Source organism: Suricata suricatta, chromosome 12, assembly GCF_006229205.1.
Source record: "Suricata suricatta isolate VVHF042 chromosome 12, meerkat_22Aug2017_6uvM2_HiC, whole genome shotgun sequence".
NCBI classification, from domain to species: domain Eukaryota; kingdom Metazoa; phylum Chordata; class Mammalia; order Carnivora; family Herpestidae; genus Suricata; species Suricata suricatta.
Genome location: NC_043711.1, coordinates 19,979,149 through 19,992,675, shown reverse-complemented (window position 1 = coordinate 19,992,675; position 13,527 = coordinate 19,979,149). Strand labels below are relative to the sequence as shown.

General features: G+C 43.9%; 1 protein-coding gene and 1 long non-coding RNA gene across 4 annotated transcripts in view; one reads left to right on the top strand and one right to left on the bottom strand.

The window, feature by feature from the left end:
• LOC115275093 overlaps positions 1-4,491 on the top strand; it is an 11,465-nt gene extending 6,974 nt beyond the window's left edge. Inside the window, exons 2-3 of the long non-coding RNA XR_003901392.1 lie at positions 3,569-3,768; positions 4,242-4,491. This is a non-coding gene — a long non-coding RNA (uncharacterized LOC115275093). The remainder of the gene's footprint in view (positions 1-3,568; positions 3,769-4,241) is intronic.
• IQCF3 (IQ motif containing F3) overlaps positions 3,970-13,527 on the bottom strand; it is a 10,548-nt gene continuing 990 nt past the window's right edge. For 2 of the 3 annotated variants that reach the window (XM_029918697.1, XM_029918695.1), the window contains exons 3-4: positions 5,161-5,205; positions 3,970-4,426 (exon numbers count right to left, since the gene is read on the bottom strand). In XM_029918697.1, coding sequence (XP_029774557.1) covers positions 4,031-4,426; positions 5,161-5,205 — 441 coding nt within the window. In that variant the 3' untranslated portion in view covers positions 3,970-4,030. Of the gene's footprint in view, positions 4,427-5,160; positions 5,206-5,871; positions 5,955-13,527 lie in introns of those variants that run through there. The other variant, XM_029918698.1, reaches the window with a different exon arrangement.

Here is a 13,527-nt window from a genome sequence, read left to right as displayed (position 1 = left end):
GGTCAGAGATGTTGCAAATAGAAGTCACTTTCAATTTTGAGGGCCTCCATTGGCTTACCCTAGATGGAGGGGTAGTGTTGGGTGTGGAAGCTTATCTTTCTTTTGCTCTTCATTTTCTCTTTCCCTTTCTCTTTTTTTTCACTTTCTCTTTTTCCCTTTGTCCTTCTTCTCTTTCTCTTTTTCTTTCTCTTTCAGCACTGTGGTTTCGTTAGGATCCTTCTTAATGGTGTCATCATTTTGTAATTAGAGTTTAGCGGGGAAGGATATTGTTAAGTGTTCTCTATACACCTGTGTGCAAAGTCCATCACATACTCCTGCCTTGTCCAAACACCCCAGATACAGTACATGCATCCATAGCTAACCATGAAAATTCACCTTTCCTTGACTGTAACTTAGGGTGGCTCTCTCTCACATACATTGAATGCCCATGGCTTAGACATTGATAGTTCGAATCCCCTCAGATCTGCAATCCTTTAAATTCCCCATAGTTAGGAGCTCAATTGTCCCATTGCTCTCAGGTCTGCACTCTTCCTTGAGACCCATATAAGTTGTTCCATGCATCAGTAGTTTGTTCCTTTTTACTGCTGATTAGTAGTCCATTGTGTGGATGTACCACAGTTTTAATAGCCATTTGGGTTGTGTCCACTTTTTTGGCTATTATTCTACTATGAAATTTTATAGAAGCTTTTGTTTGTGTTTTCAATTTTCTTGGATATATACCTAAGAGTGGAATTCCTGGGTCTTATGGTAACTTTATATTTAACTTTTGAGAAACCACCAAATTGTTTTCACATAAGCTACCCCATTTTACATTCCCAAGAACAATCTACATAAGGTCCAGTTTATCCAATCATATTATCTACTGTATTGTAGATATTACTATCTTGCAGAGCTGTAGCTGACTGAATTTGGTGATGGACTGATGTGAATGGGGATGGACAGAGTTAAATAAAATAAAAAGGGAAGGTTCAGAAAGGAATTTGAATCAAACAGATTTGGTGAATGGTCAAGGCACAAGGAGAAGCAATTTTTGGTTAGAATCATGAAGTGTGGGGATGAGAATCTTGTTTCTGCCACATTATGTTAGATATCAAAGCAATATGTCAAGTGGGAAGTCATACCTTGGGTACGGAATTCAGAGGAGGTGTCAGGGATGGTGATGTAGATTTGAATAGCATCAGGATATAGTGGACAGCTAAGACCATGTTGATGATGTTATCTGGGAGTACACATTAAGAGGGACTAAAAGACTTTTAAGATTGAGCCCCTCATAGATTAGAGGTTCATCATTGAAGAAGCCATTGATAAGCTTAAGAAAAAGTAGCCATTGAAGAAAAAGCAGGAGAGTGTGATGTTCCCGAAGCCAAAGGGTGTTTCAAGTAAGAGAGAGTTGTCAACTTGTAGTATGATGCAGACAGAAGGCAGAAGACAAAGAATTCACTGTTGTCATGTAAGCAAGTTAGTTGGTGACTTTAGATGGTGTTGGTTTTTGTGTTTCAACCAACGACCAAAACATAGAGGCTCAAAACAATAACCATTTACAGAACTTCTGGGTCTGTGGAATGACAATTTGAGCTAGGCTCATCTGGGTGTTTCTTCTGTTCTCAGCTGGGTTCACTAAAACATACATGGCCAATTGGTAGGTGTGATGGGGGCTCATCAGAGACAGCTCATCTCTGACCCATGTGGTGCCTCATGCAACAGTGGTAGTTTCCTTGTTCACATGGGGGATGGTTGTTTAAGACCTCTTAAAGTCCAGGTATGCAACTGGCACAATATCACTTTCACTGCATACTATTGATCAAAGAAAGTCGCAGGGAAGTCTAGATACAAGAGGAGGTTAAGTAGCCTCTGTCTGTTATTGATAGAGCTGCAAAGTTACATTGCAAAGGGACATGGATACAAGGAGAACAGTAATGTTGGTCATTTTTGTAAACTATTTCTCTCAATCAATACCCTTGACCAGTGTAGTTTCTGTAGAGTTGGGGGGAAGGGAAGCCCAACTGGAGTGAATTTATGAGAGAATGGGAGGAGTGAGAGAAGAGACTGTGACATGTTTTGCTATAAGAAGATGCAAAGAACTGGATACAAGGTAGTCAAGAAGGGACTTTTTAATGGTGGAGGATACTATATGCTGATGTGATTGATTTGGTGAAAAAAAAGAAACCGGTTTCGAGAAACAAATGAAATTACAGAACACCATTGCAAAGGCAGGAGGTGATAGTGGGCAAAAGGAAAAGGAGAGCACCAGAAGAGCAAGGTGGAAAGGGTGGCTCTGGGTGGGGCAAAGGCAATTCACTTCAACTCAAGGCAGGCAGTAAGTGTCATAGAAAAGGCCAGCTGAGATGGAGGATGAGATAATAGGGACACAGGGGTCCAGTCTGCTGCCATTTTCTCGGTTAAGTGTGAATTGGCATCATCATTTGAGGTCAAAAGGAAAAGAGAAAGAATTAACCCATTTGAGGAGAGAGGCAGTAATGTGAAATCTTCAGGTCAAAAAGCAAATTTACAGAGAAGTGTCTTGAGAAGCCTCTGTCCACCTGTGGTCCTGAAGATAAACCAAAACCATGCAATATGGTGCTTTGTTTTTCTTCACAGAAATTAAGCTCTTCTTGTGGATGAAGTAGGTGAAGGGTTGGATTCATACAAAGGTAGAGAGAGAGGGCCAATGGTGGTAAAATTTTAAAAGAATCCTCGGTAGAGAATGGAATCTGATCTGGGGAAAAGGGCAGTATTGAAGAAACATTTGGATCAATGCATAAGAATTGGTGACTCTAACACAAAGGTTGACAAACTTTTTCAGTAAATGACCAGATGGTATTTTAGGATTGATGTCAATACAGTCCCTGTCACAACCACTCAACTGCAAGCCATAGTTTTCTGACCTCTGCCCTAAAGCATAGAAAGCAAAAGTCAGAGACCAAGATGATTGAGATCAGTATTAGTGTTGCTGTGGTCAGTTATGACAAGTAACAGGGCAATGACACCCAATGGTGAGCATTTGTTACCACTGGGATTAAGTACAAAGACTGAGATTAAGCACTTAGAAATTTCTATAGCAAATTAAAATAGAAATTTTATGTGCACCCAGCCTAACAGTTAAAAACAAGCCTCATAGTCTGTGTACCTTTTCTATTTCATGTTCCCATAATTCATTTGTTTTATGAAAGAATTGGTCTATGATGGATTGGTCAGTTAAAAAAAAAAGGCAATTCCTTAAAGGCAGCTTGAGCAGCAACAGCCTCTGATGCAATTATAGGAGTGGGCGATTCAGGTAAGATGCAAGTCAAAATCACTGGAGGTAAGAGGCAAGGGGCTTGGGGAATCATCTAATTTAATCATGAAGTCACTAAGAATGGTGTCACACGTAGGGTAGCAGTGATATCAGTTGGAGTCCTATTTGTGTTTCAGCACCCTGGAAAAGCTGGTCCTGGGGATGGAGGCAGAGCTGGGGTTCCTTCAGATCATATCTGCTATTTCCCAAAGAAAACAGCATCCAAGTTAGCACAAAACGTGCAAAACCCTGTGCCTAGTCACTACTAAGGTCAGCTCCCCGTGCTTTCTCTAGGCTGTACTGCTTCCAAGAGCCAGCAAAGTGTCTGACTTCTGTGGAGAGCTTGCCAAATAGACAGCCAATGGGTGCAAGCCCCAGCTGCTCTGCGATGGCAGGCTAACAGAGTATGGATTCAAAGGCAACTCTCATAAGAGGAGGTACCTGGAATCTTTGGGACTATAAAGCCTAACCCCTCCAAACTGCAAGGTCAGGAGGTAAGAATGGTAATGGTGTCAGGGCTATGGAATGGGACACTTGGCCTCTTGATGTGTGAGGACAGCCTCAGGTAGCAGTGTCTGATTTGGACAGAGCCGGTGGCATATGGCCACTGTCAGTCGGCACTAAGGGGTGGGAGCTGGGGAAGAGAGAAGGATGCCTTTGGGGTCTTCGCTGTGTACGAGTCACTGAGACACATAAAACCTGGTCAGACGTTTATTGAGGGCAGTGGAGTAGTTCTCCACCTTATAGCAAGCACTTTTAGACTGATAGGATTTCAATATGGAACTCCGGCTGGTTGGGAGGGACTTCATATTGTGCCTGTAGAGAATCACTGGTCTCGAAGGCAAAGTAGTTCTTCGGGTCCTGGAGGATGCAGATAGCATTGCGTATTCGGCAGTAACGTTGATGGCACTGCCACATGCGAACCCAGGACTGGAGCGTGACTGCCGCCTCCTCCTGGATTACATAGATCTTCAGGAGGTCCTGCTGCTGCTTAAGAATCCGCCTCCATAAGAGTGTTCTCCACCAGAGCTGAATCATCCAGGCCCTGAGGGCTGCCACCAGCAGGGCGCGACGCACCAGGGTGCCGCGCCACCAGGCCTGGATCTTCTCAGCCGCCTTGACTCTTGCTCTGTGGCGTTTTCGATAAAGCTGCTAACCAAGCAAAGCAGAGGACTCCACATGAATTTGTTATGAACAAGTCTGGTGTCTGCCATGAAGGAGCTCTGATCTTCTCTCTTAACAACCAGCGTTTGGTGGTTCTGAGAACTCACGAGTCGTGGGTGGGGTTTTGCCTCTACTTCTATCTTATCTGTGGCCATAGACACATCAGCTCAACCTCTGAGTCACAGGGTCCTCATCTACAAAATGGGGATATGCTTGCCCTGCGGTCTTCACAGGTTCTGTGGAAACAATTTCTGATCCAGAAGTGTGTGTGAGGAACCAGAGAGAAAGAGAAAGAACCTCTGCATTTATGGCCTGAATCTCAGCCCAAATTCCAGCCTATGATGCTGCCTCCTGATGCCTCACACCATCCCATGGCCCCTTGAGGGCTTCCCCTTACCTCACTTCTTTTGATTTCCATGACCACCTCTCGGTCATCCCCATATCCTTCTAAACCCAGGCGTTCCTTTCTCCAGCTTGCCAGTTCCCACTGCTGTGCCCCACCTTCCAGTGGCCAGTCCACATCCTGATTCCTTACCTCTCTGCTGCCTCTCCATACTTAACCCAGCTCGCTCAGAATAGGGAGGGGATTTATGGGGATAGGAGAGCAACGCTGAGCTGACTTCTCAGCCTGTGGGACCAAAAATGGATCCTTCACTTCCAAGGACTCTGTCCTCAGGTGATCAATGAACTGTGGTTCTCTCGTGCTCCTAGGCTCCACCTACCTGCAGTCTCTCTCTCTCTAGCGCATCCTCATCTGGACCAGACTTCTGCAATCAGAATATAGAGAGAAAGTATGAGTGAGGACCAGCTTCTGTGCAAAGGCCTCAGCTCTACTTCCCCATTCTTTTTGAGTCCTTTTTAAAGTTTATTTATTTGGGGTGCCTGGCTGGCTCAGTTGGTTGAGCGGCTGACTTCAGCTCAGGTCATGATCTAGTGGTCCGTGAGTTTAAGCCCTGTGTTGGGCTCTGGGCTGGCAGCTCAGAGCCTGGAGCCTGCTTTAGATTTCGTGTCTCCTTCTCTCTCTGCTTCTCCCCCGCTCAAGCTCTGTCTCTCTGTGTCTCAAGAATAAATAAACATTAAAACATATTTTTTAAATTTTATTTATTTTATGAGAGAGAGAGAGAGACAGAGACAGAGACAGAGACAGAGACAGAGACAGACAGAGAGAGAGACAGACAGAGACAGACAGAGAAAGAATGAGCCAGAGAGGGGCAGAAAGAGGGAGAGAGAGAATCCCAAGTAGGCTCCACAGTCAGTGTGGAGCCTGACCCGACACAGGGCGAGATCATGACCTGAGCCCAAATCAAGGGTTGGATGCTTAACCAACTGAGATACCCAGGTGCCCCTCCTGAGTCCTTTTGAAGTCATCTGGTGCTTCCCTCTGCCATGGGCCAACTCCCTACCCCCAGGGAGGGCGTGTCTGACTTTCTTACACAGCATTTACTGCCCATGGTTTGGGGCAGTAGTTCAGGTGTTCACACCCCCTTTGGTTGCTGCTCCATTGGTCCTGGCAGAGGCAGGAAGGGTGGGAGAGGAGGAATTAGCCATGATATCATAAGGGCAACTATGACCCAGGGGCCAGGTTGCCTCAAAGTTGTTGGGTAAAGAAGAAACATCTGCCCATTTCCCTCCTGCCAGGGATGCACCAGTGTCCTTAGGGAAACCATGGCCCCTGGAGTCTTTCCTGTCCAAAGGATGACTTCTAGTCTGGCCCCCTCAAAGGACCATCCTGTCATCATCACTAAGGAGATCTGCTTATGCAGAGCAGAGGAAGGTGCCTGGGCTCAGGATGTTCCCTGTGTCTTGCCTTCTCTGCCTCCATGCCCTTTCTCAGTGTGTGGGAAAATCCTTGTTTTAATGAGGATGACCATCAGTACAGAGGGTGAGCAGAAGGAGCCAAGGATGGACGTGCTTCAGTCTATGTCTATTCTCCTCCAGCTGCTGAACTGTTGTCTTTCTGTAGTTGTTTGGTGTCTAGCAAGCCAATATATGTTCCTTAAAAAGAACGAGCTCTTCCATTCGGTGTCTGAAATTTACTGGGCTGGAGGAATTTTCCAAACATGTCATTATGTAAGAGATAGTGTTCCCCAGTGTAGAGTCCTCTAGTGGTGGCGATGGTCATATTTCAAAGAGTCACTTAGTTATTCAGGCTTGCCTTGAGACCAGCTGCCTCTAGCTGTCCCCACTGCCATCTCTCAGCCACATTCACTTTCTTCTCTTAACCGACTCTGCATAGCCCCCTCCAAACCTCAGGGACGCACTGACGTGGTCTCTTTAGTTCAAGGCACTAACTCTCCACCAAAAAAGAAGACGATTTGGCTTTCTGCTCCATCCCCCCAAAACTTCACTTTTCTCCGTTCATCTTCCCAATTAGGTCACTTGCTGCCACTTAGGTCCCCAATGGCAATTTTTTGTTTATATTATCATGACTCTGTGAGTGCCACTGAACACTGCGCCACAGAGCACATTCTGGTTCCCTATCTTTTCCTGCATGACTTCATGGGAGTTTTTTTTTTTATCATGAAAGGTTTAAATGTATACAAAATTTGACAGCAGATAAGGACTCCCTATGTGCTCATGACCCAGCATAACCTGTTTCCCTGCTCTCTGCCCCACGGATGCTGTAAGCCATGGCAGGGAGTGCTGTGAGGAGCCTCTTCCTGCATGTGTCTGTGTCTCCATGGGAGGCGTCCTCCAGGGAATGCACACAGGGGTCGCTTTCTGTGTCATGGGACAGGTGGCTCCTCCACATCCCTAGCACTCACTTGCTTCATCACTGGAAGCTTATACTTTTGACCACCTTCCTTGTGGTCCACACTCTTCCTCAGAACACGGTGGGCATTTCTCTGTTGTCTTCTAGCCTTGAGTAGTTGCTATAGGGAAGTTTGAGGTTTGTCTGATTTTAAAACAAATACTGAGGGACACCTGAGTGGCCCAGTTGATTGGGTGACCAACTTAGGCTCAGGTCATGATCTCATGGTTCGTGGGTTCGAGCCCCGCATCCGACTCTGTGCTGACGGCTAGCTTAGAGCCTGGAACCTGCTTCGGATTCTGTGTCTCCCTCTTTCTCTGCCCCTCCCTCACTCGTGCTCTCTCTCTCTCTCAAATAAATATTTAAAAAAGGGAATAGTAGTTATAATTGTTAGTTTGGTTTTTTAAACCTTTTTCTTCTGTTCACAGTATGATCTCTTTTCTTTTAAGCCCCCTTTTTTCTGTTTTCTTTTTATCTCATGTCTCTCATGTTAATGATCCTTGGTTGTCTATTCATGTGTGTGAGCGTGGAACTAAAATGCCAAAGGAAAGCTCAGAGTGCATGGGTGTGGCTTGTTAACTGGTACCACTCAGTGTAGGTTAATAGGGCAGAATTGGGTTTTGTTTCAGTGGGGGACCCCCAAAATTAGCATTCATTTGTTTCATTCTTTGGAGCTCATGGTAGATTGCATTCGTGGTCTTACATTCATCCTTTTTCCTGTGGAACTTTGTAGTTTCTTCCCATAAAGGGATAGAATCTATCTTCCTGTGTCTTGGGTTTGGCAGTGTGACATGCTTTGGTCAACAGAATAAGGTGGAATGATGACATGCAACTTTGGCCTTGGCTTTGAAAGTCTTTGCCAATTTATGTTTACCCTCTTGGACTTCTGCCATTGTCAACAAGGAAGTGCCCAGGGTATGAGGAAGAGGATGGGAAACGTGGGGCAGAGCTTCTCCAGCCAAGCTACCCCAGCTAACCACAGCCTAGGTCAACATGCTTCCTGTTGCCGCTGAGGCTTGTGGCAGTTTGCTATGCAGCATTTGCATAGCAATAATTGACTTATGCCCCAGAGAGGAATCCCAGAACCTCGAGTCAGAGAGTGGAATGAAACCTGACTGCATGCCTTCAGGAAGGTGAGTTGGCACAGAGGGCTGGAGGTCTCACTGTCCAACCTACACACTTTCAGTTAATCCTTCCATATGGTGCTTCACCCCTGCCTTCAGCCATGACTGAAATCATGGAGTCCAGATCCTCTCTGGTTCAACTTACACAGAAAAGATATGTCTCTTCTGCCAAGGTGGAACTGTACACATAAAGGAGGAGAATGGGATGAGGGGAATCCAACAAATCTTTATTTAAATGTTTACTCCTCACCTTAGATTCTTAGTAGTAGCTGGTGCCTCAATTACACACTGTTATTACAGTCTTTTGATGTATTTTCATGTGCCTTACCGTACTCCTACCTTCTAGTCTTTTTTTTTTTTCAAAATTGTCTTTACTAATTGTGGACACTTATTCAATATGCTTTTTTTTTTATTCAGTTTGTCAAGTTCCCAAAAACTCTTGATCAGATTCTTATAGGAACTGAGTTTAACTTATAGATCAACTTGGAGGTAATTGACAACTTTACAATGTTGAGTCATTCTATCAATAACTATATGGTGTATTTCCCCTTTTATCCATCTTCTGTCAAATCCTTTGAGCTGTAGACAAGAGTGGCACATGTAACTTCAAGGATATGCCCTAAAAGAGAAGGAGCATGCCTTTCTCCTTCTCCTTCCTCCTTGCTGGCTAGATTGTGGAGGGGATTGTTGAAGTTGAAACAGCCATTTGGAATCATGAGGTGATCTTGGGCTCACAGACCGTATATAGCAGAGTAATAAGTTAGAAGGGGCTAAGATTCTTCACCCTGTGCAGTGCCATCCTGGGGTCTGCACACCTGTTTCTGAACTTCTTTGGAAAAGAGAAACAAACCTCAATTTATGTAAGTCTCTGCTATTTTGGTCATGTTGTCCTTCAGAGTGACCACATAGTTAAGCTCTACTCCAGTGGTTCTCAAAGTGGGGTTCCCTAAAACAGTAGTCACAGCATCACCTAGAAAACATATTAGAAAAACTCATTCTTGGGACCCTGTAAACTAAATCAGAAATGTCGGGTGGGACCAGCAATCTTTGGCTTTGATGAGACCCATGCATGATTGTGATGTATGCTACAGTTTGAAAAGCATTGCTCGATTTCTTCCCTGGTTCCAACACATACAATAAGATGTCCACTTTCTTAAAGAGTCACAGCTCAGAAGTTATCCTTGAAGCGAAGACTGCCATGCATGTGCTTTGTGTAAGTTCAGTAGAGGGCAAGAGAAGCACCTGACAGTTTTATTTATTCCTAATACAGCTGTTTCATGAATGGCAGATGGTTGCCCATGGCTCCCGCCTGCTGACTCGTTGAACTAGGCTAATTAAAGACTCTACATTGGCTCATAGGTGACCAATTCATGATTAGATTCACATTCGATCATTTTTGATTCTAGAGAATTAGCTGATTTACCCATCAATCCACAGCACTTTCCCTTTTCACCACACGGCATTACAGGAATGTTTTGGTCCTCTGGGTGCATTAAATGAGAGATAATCCCACACTTACTTGAGAATTCCCTAGGCACGCCTTCTGTCAAGTTTCTAATTCAAAAACTAATTTTTGAAAACCACTTTCTGAGACGTGGTTCATATCAATCTCTTTTAAGTGTTTTTTTCCTTATCTTTTTTCACTTAAAAAAAATTAAATTCAAGTTAGTCAGTATGTAGTGTAGCAGTGGTTTCAGGAGTGGAATTTAGTGATTCATCACTTACATATAACACCCAGTGCTCATCCCAACAGGTGCCCTCCCTAATGCCCATCCCCCCACCCACCTCCCTCCAGCAGCCCTCGTTTGTTCTCTGTATCTAAGAGTCTCTTGTGGTTTGCCTCCTTCTCTTTTTCATCTTATTTTATTTTTCCTTCCCTTCCCCTCTGTTCATCTGTTTTGGTTCTTGAAGATTTTTAATGTTTATTTATTTATATTTATTTATTAAAAAATTTTTTTAAATGTTTTTTTTAAATTTATTTTTGCAAGACACAGAGAGACAGTGGGAGCAGGGAGAGTCAGAAAGAGAGGGAGATACAGAATCTGAAGCAGGCTCTAGGCTCTGAGCTAGCTGTCAGCACAAAGCCCGATGCGGGGCTCGAACCCATCAGCCATGAGATCATGACCCAAGCTGAAGTTGGACACTTAACCAATTGAGCCACTAAGGGGCCCCTGTTTTGTTTCCTAAGTTCCACATATGAGTGATATCATATGATATGTCTTTCTCTGACTTATTTCGCTTAGCATAATACACTCTAGTTCCATCCATGTCGTTGCAAATGGCAAGATTTCATTCTTTTTATCCTCGAATAATATTTAAATGTTTATTAATCTCTTGAGATCTCCTGTTTTTTTGCTGTTTTAGCAAGCTTACTTATGTGAAAATGAAGGTTTGTTGGCTCACAAAATGAATTCCCATTGTATAGGCAGTTGTAGCTTCAGGCACGGCTGGCTCCAGAGACCCAAAGGAATCCTCATGACTCAGTCTCTTTCTTGGTGCCTGATGGATCTCCTTTCCTCTGTGTTGGTTCCATTCTCAGCTATTTCCATGCGGTGCCCCTAGCAGCTCCAGTTTCGCAGTCCTTCCAGTTGGTAATCCCAGGAGTTCCAACCCAGCACCACAACTGGCCTGGCTTATGTCACGGAGCTCATCTCCAATCCAGTCACTGTGGCCACATACATAAAATGTTCTGACATTTCTCTAAGTACTTGCACGTCCTAGGCTGAGCCTAAGGTGAGGTGCATGCCTCCATCATCCAGGAGCAACCGTATCGGTACCCTCCATGAGACTTCTCCAGCTTGTCTTTAAGGGGCTTTTAGGGATAAGGAGGGGTAAGGGGCTCTGAGGGATTAAGGATAGAGGGTAAGCAGGACCTAGAAGAGCAGAAATTTTTCTGAGGCAGGTTAACCATTAACGGTCTCTACCAGAAAGGCACAGATCCAGAAAATCCAGTGAATTGAAAAAATAGGACAAGGAGATGTGACATTATGAAATGTGTAGGACAGAGGGAGGCCCAGACTGAGGGAGAAAGATACTGAGGAACAAATTACAGATATAATGAAAGACAGAATTAAGAGGGATAGACAGAGAAACACAGAGAGATGAAAACCAATAAAGAGAGCAGTATCTGTAGGTGAAATGGCACGGCAATAATCCTCCTCCCACTACCCCCCTCCCCCACATACTCACACACATGGAAGCAATGCCAGCAAAACATAATAATTCCAAGAATTCTGGAATAACAGGTATTGGGTATGAGGGTTCTAGGATGGTTGTCTGAGACATTCATTCAGGGATGGTGGCACAGCTGTTTTTAGAAAGTAAGCTGTAAACCACGGTGAAGCCGCAAATCCAAGTCCTGGTAGGATTGTGTATTCACTCATTACATAAATATTTCGTGAAACCGCAAAAAGATAGGCACAAGGTGATGAAAAGTTTCTCAAAACTTGAAAAGATGTTTCTCCTAAGGTGGACAAATGACCAGAAGGCACATGAAAATGCCCAACATCATTCGTCATGAGGGAAATGTAAATCAGACTACAGTGAGCTACCACTTCCCACTCACTGGGTTGGCTAGAATTCGCAAAAAAGTGTCAGGAAAGATGTAGAAAAATTGGAACCCTGTACCTCATTGGTGGGAATATAATGCTGTGTAGTGGCTATTCATAGTGACATTATTCACAGTAGCCAAAAGGTGCACACGATTCAAATGTCTATAAAAGATGAGTGGACTGGGGTACCTGAGTGGCTCTGTCAGTCGGGCATCACTTCTTGGTTTTGGCTTAGGTCATGGCCTCGTGGTTCATGAGTTTGAGCCCCACATGGGTTCAGTGCTGACAGTGCAGAGCCTGCTTGGAATTCTCTCTCTTCCTTTCTCTCTGCCCTCTGCCTCAAAATAAAAGTTTTTAAAAGTTAAATAAAAAAGATGAGTGGATAAATAAAAGCTGGTATAGACAGACAATGACATGTTAATCAGCTATAACAAGTCATGAAGTACTCATGCATACTATGGTGTGAATGGACCATAGGAAGTGTAAGAAACCAGACAGAAAATATTTTATTATTCATTTATATGAAAGGCCCACAGTAGGTAAGCCTACAGAGACAGAATGTAGGTTGGCAGTTGCCATTGGCAGGAGGATGGGGTACTGGAGAGTGATTGCTTAATGGGTATAGGATTTTCTTTTTCTTTTTTTATTTTTTTTTATATTTACTGCTGGGCTTTCAATTTCTTTTTTTTTTAAGTATATGTCTCTTTACAATCTTTTTCTTTTTTTAAAGATTGTTTTTTCCATTGGATAACAGGCGAAACCTAATGGGGGACCATGGGGAGGGGAAGGGGGAAAGAGTTGGGAAGAGAGAGGGATGCAAAACCTGAGAGACTACTGAATACTGAAAACGAACCGAGGGTTGAAGCAGGAGGAAGAAGGGAGGTGGTGGTAATGGAGGAGGGCACTTGTGGGGAAGAGCACTGGGTGTTATATGGAAACCAATTTGACAATAAACTATTTTAAAAATAATTAAAATCAAATCAAATAAATAAAATTTAAAAAACTATTTTTAATGTTTATTTATATTTGAGAAAGAGAAACAAAGCACAAGTAGGGGAGGAGCAGAGAGAGAGGGAGACACAGAATCTGAAGCAGGCTCCAGGTTCTGAGCGGTCAGTACAGAGCCCAAAGAGGCTCTGTGAAGCACAAAATAAAGTTTATTAGACTCCGACGTCTCAAAGAGGAGGTCATCGCATGTCACACAGGGTCATCAGGTTTTGGTCAAGTGGCAGAAGACAAGGATGAGAGAAAAACTTCTCCCGCGGCCTATGTCGAGGTGGGAAAGGCAAGGCAGGAAGGGTAAACGTTTAGGACTGGCTGGTTTTAGTGTTTTCTGTGACCCTTAAGCTGTTGGGGGCAGGGGGAGGGGCAGATGCCTAATACTTGGCTTGCGATGATTAAGGCAGAGCAACACAGCTCTCTGAAGTGTAGGGGATGGAGGGAAAGGAAGCACAGCCCTGAACTGGCTAGTTTGCAAATGAAAAGAATGCTCTGGGATGAGTCCTTTGCTTTTTGGAAGAACTAACTGGCTAGACCTAGGCAGGGCAGTGTCTCCAACCCAGAAAGGGACTTTTTTTTAAGATGACAAAATGACATAATATATACAACCTAAAAAATATATTCAATGACACACTGGAAAGGGAGAGAGATGAAGAAACAAGA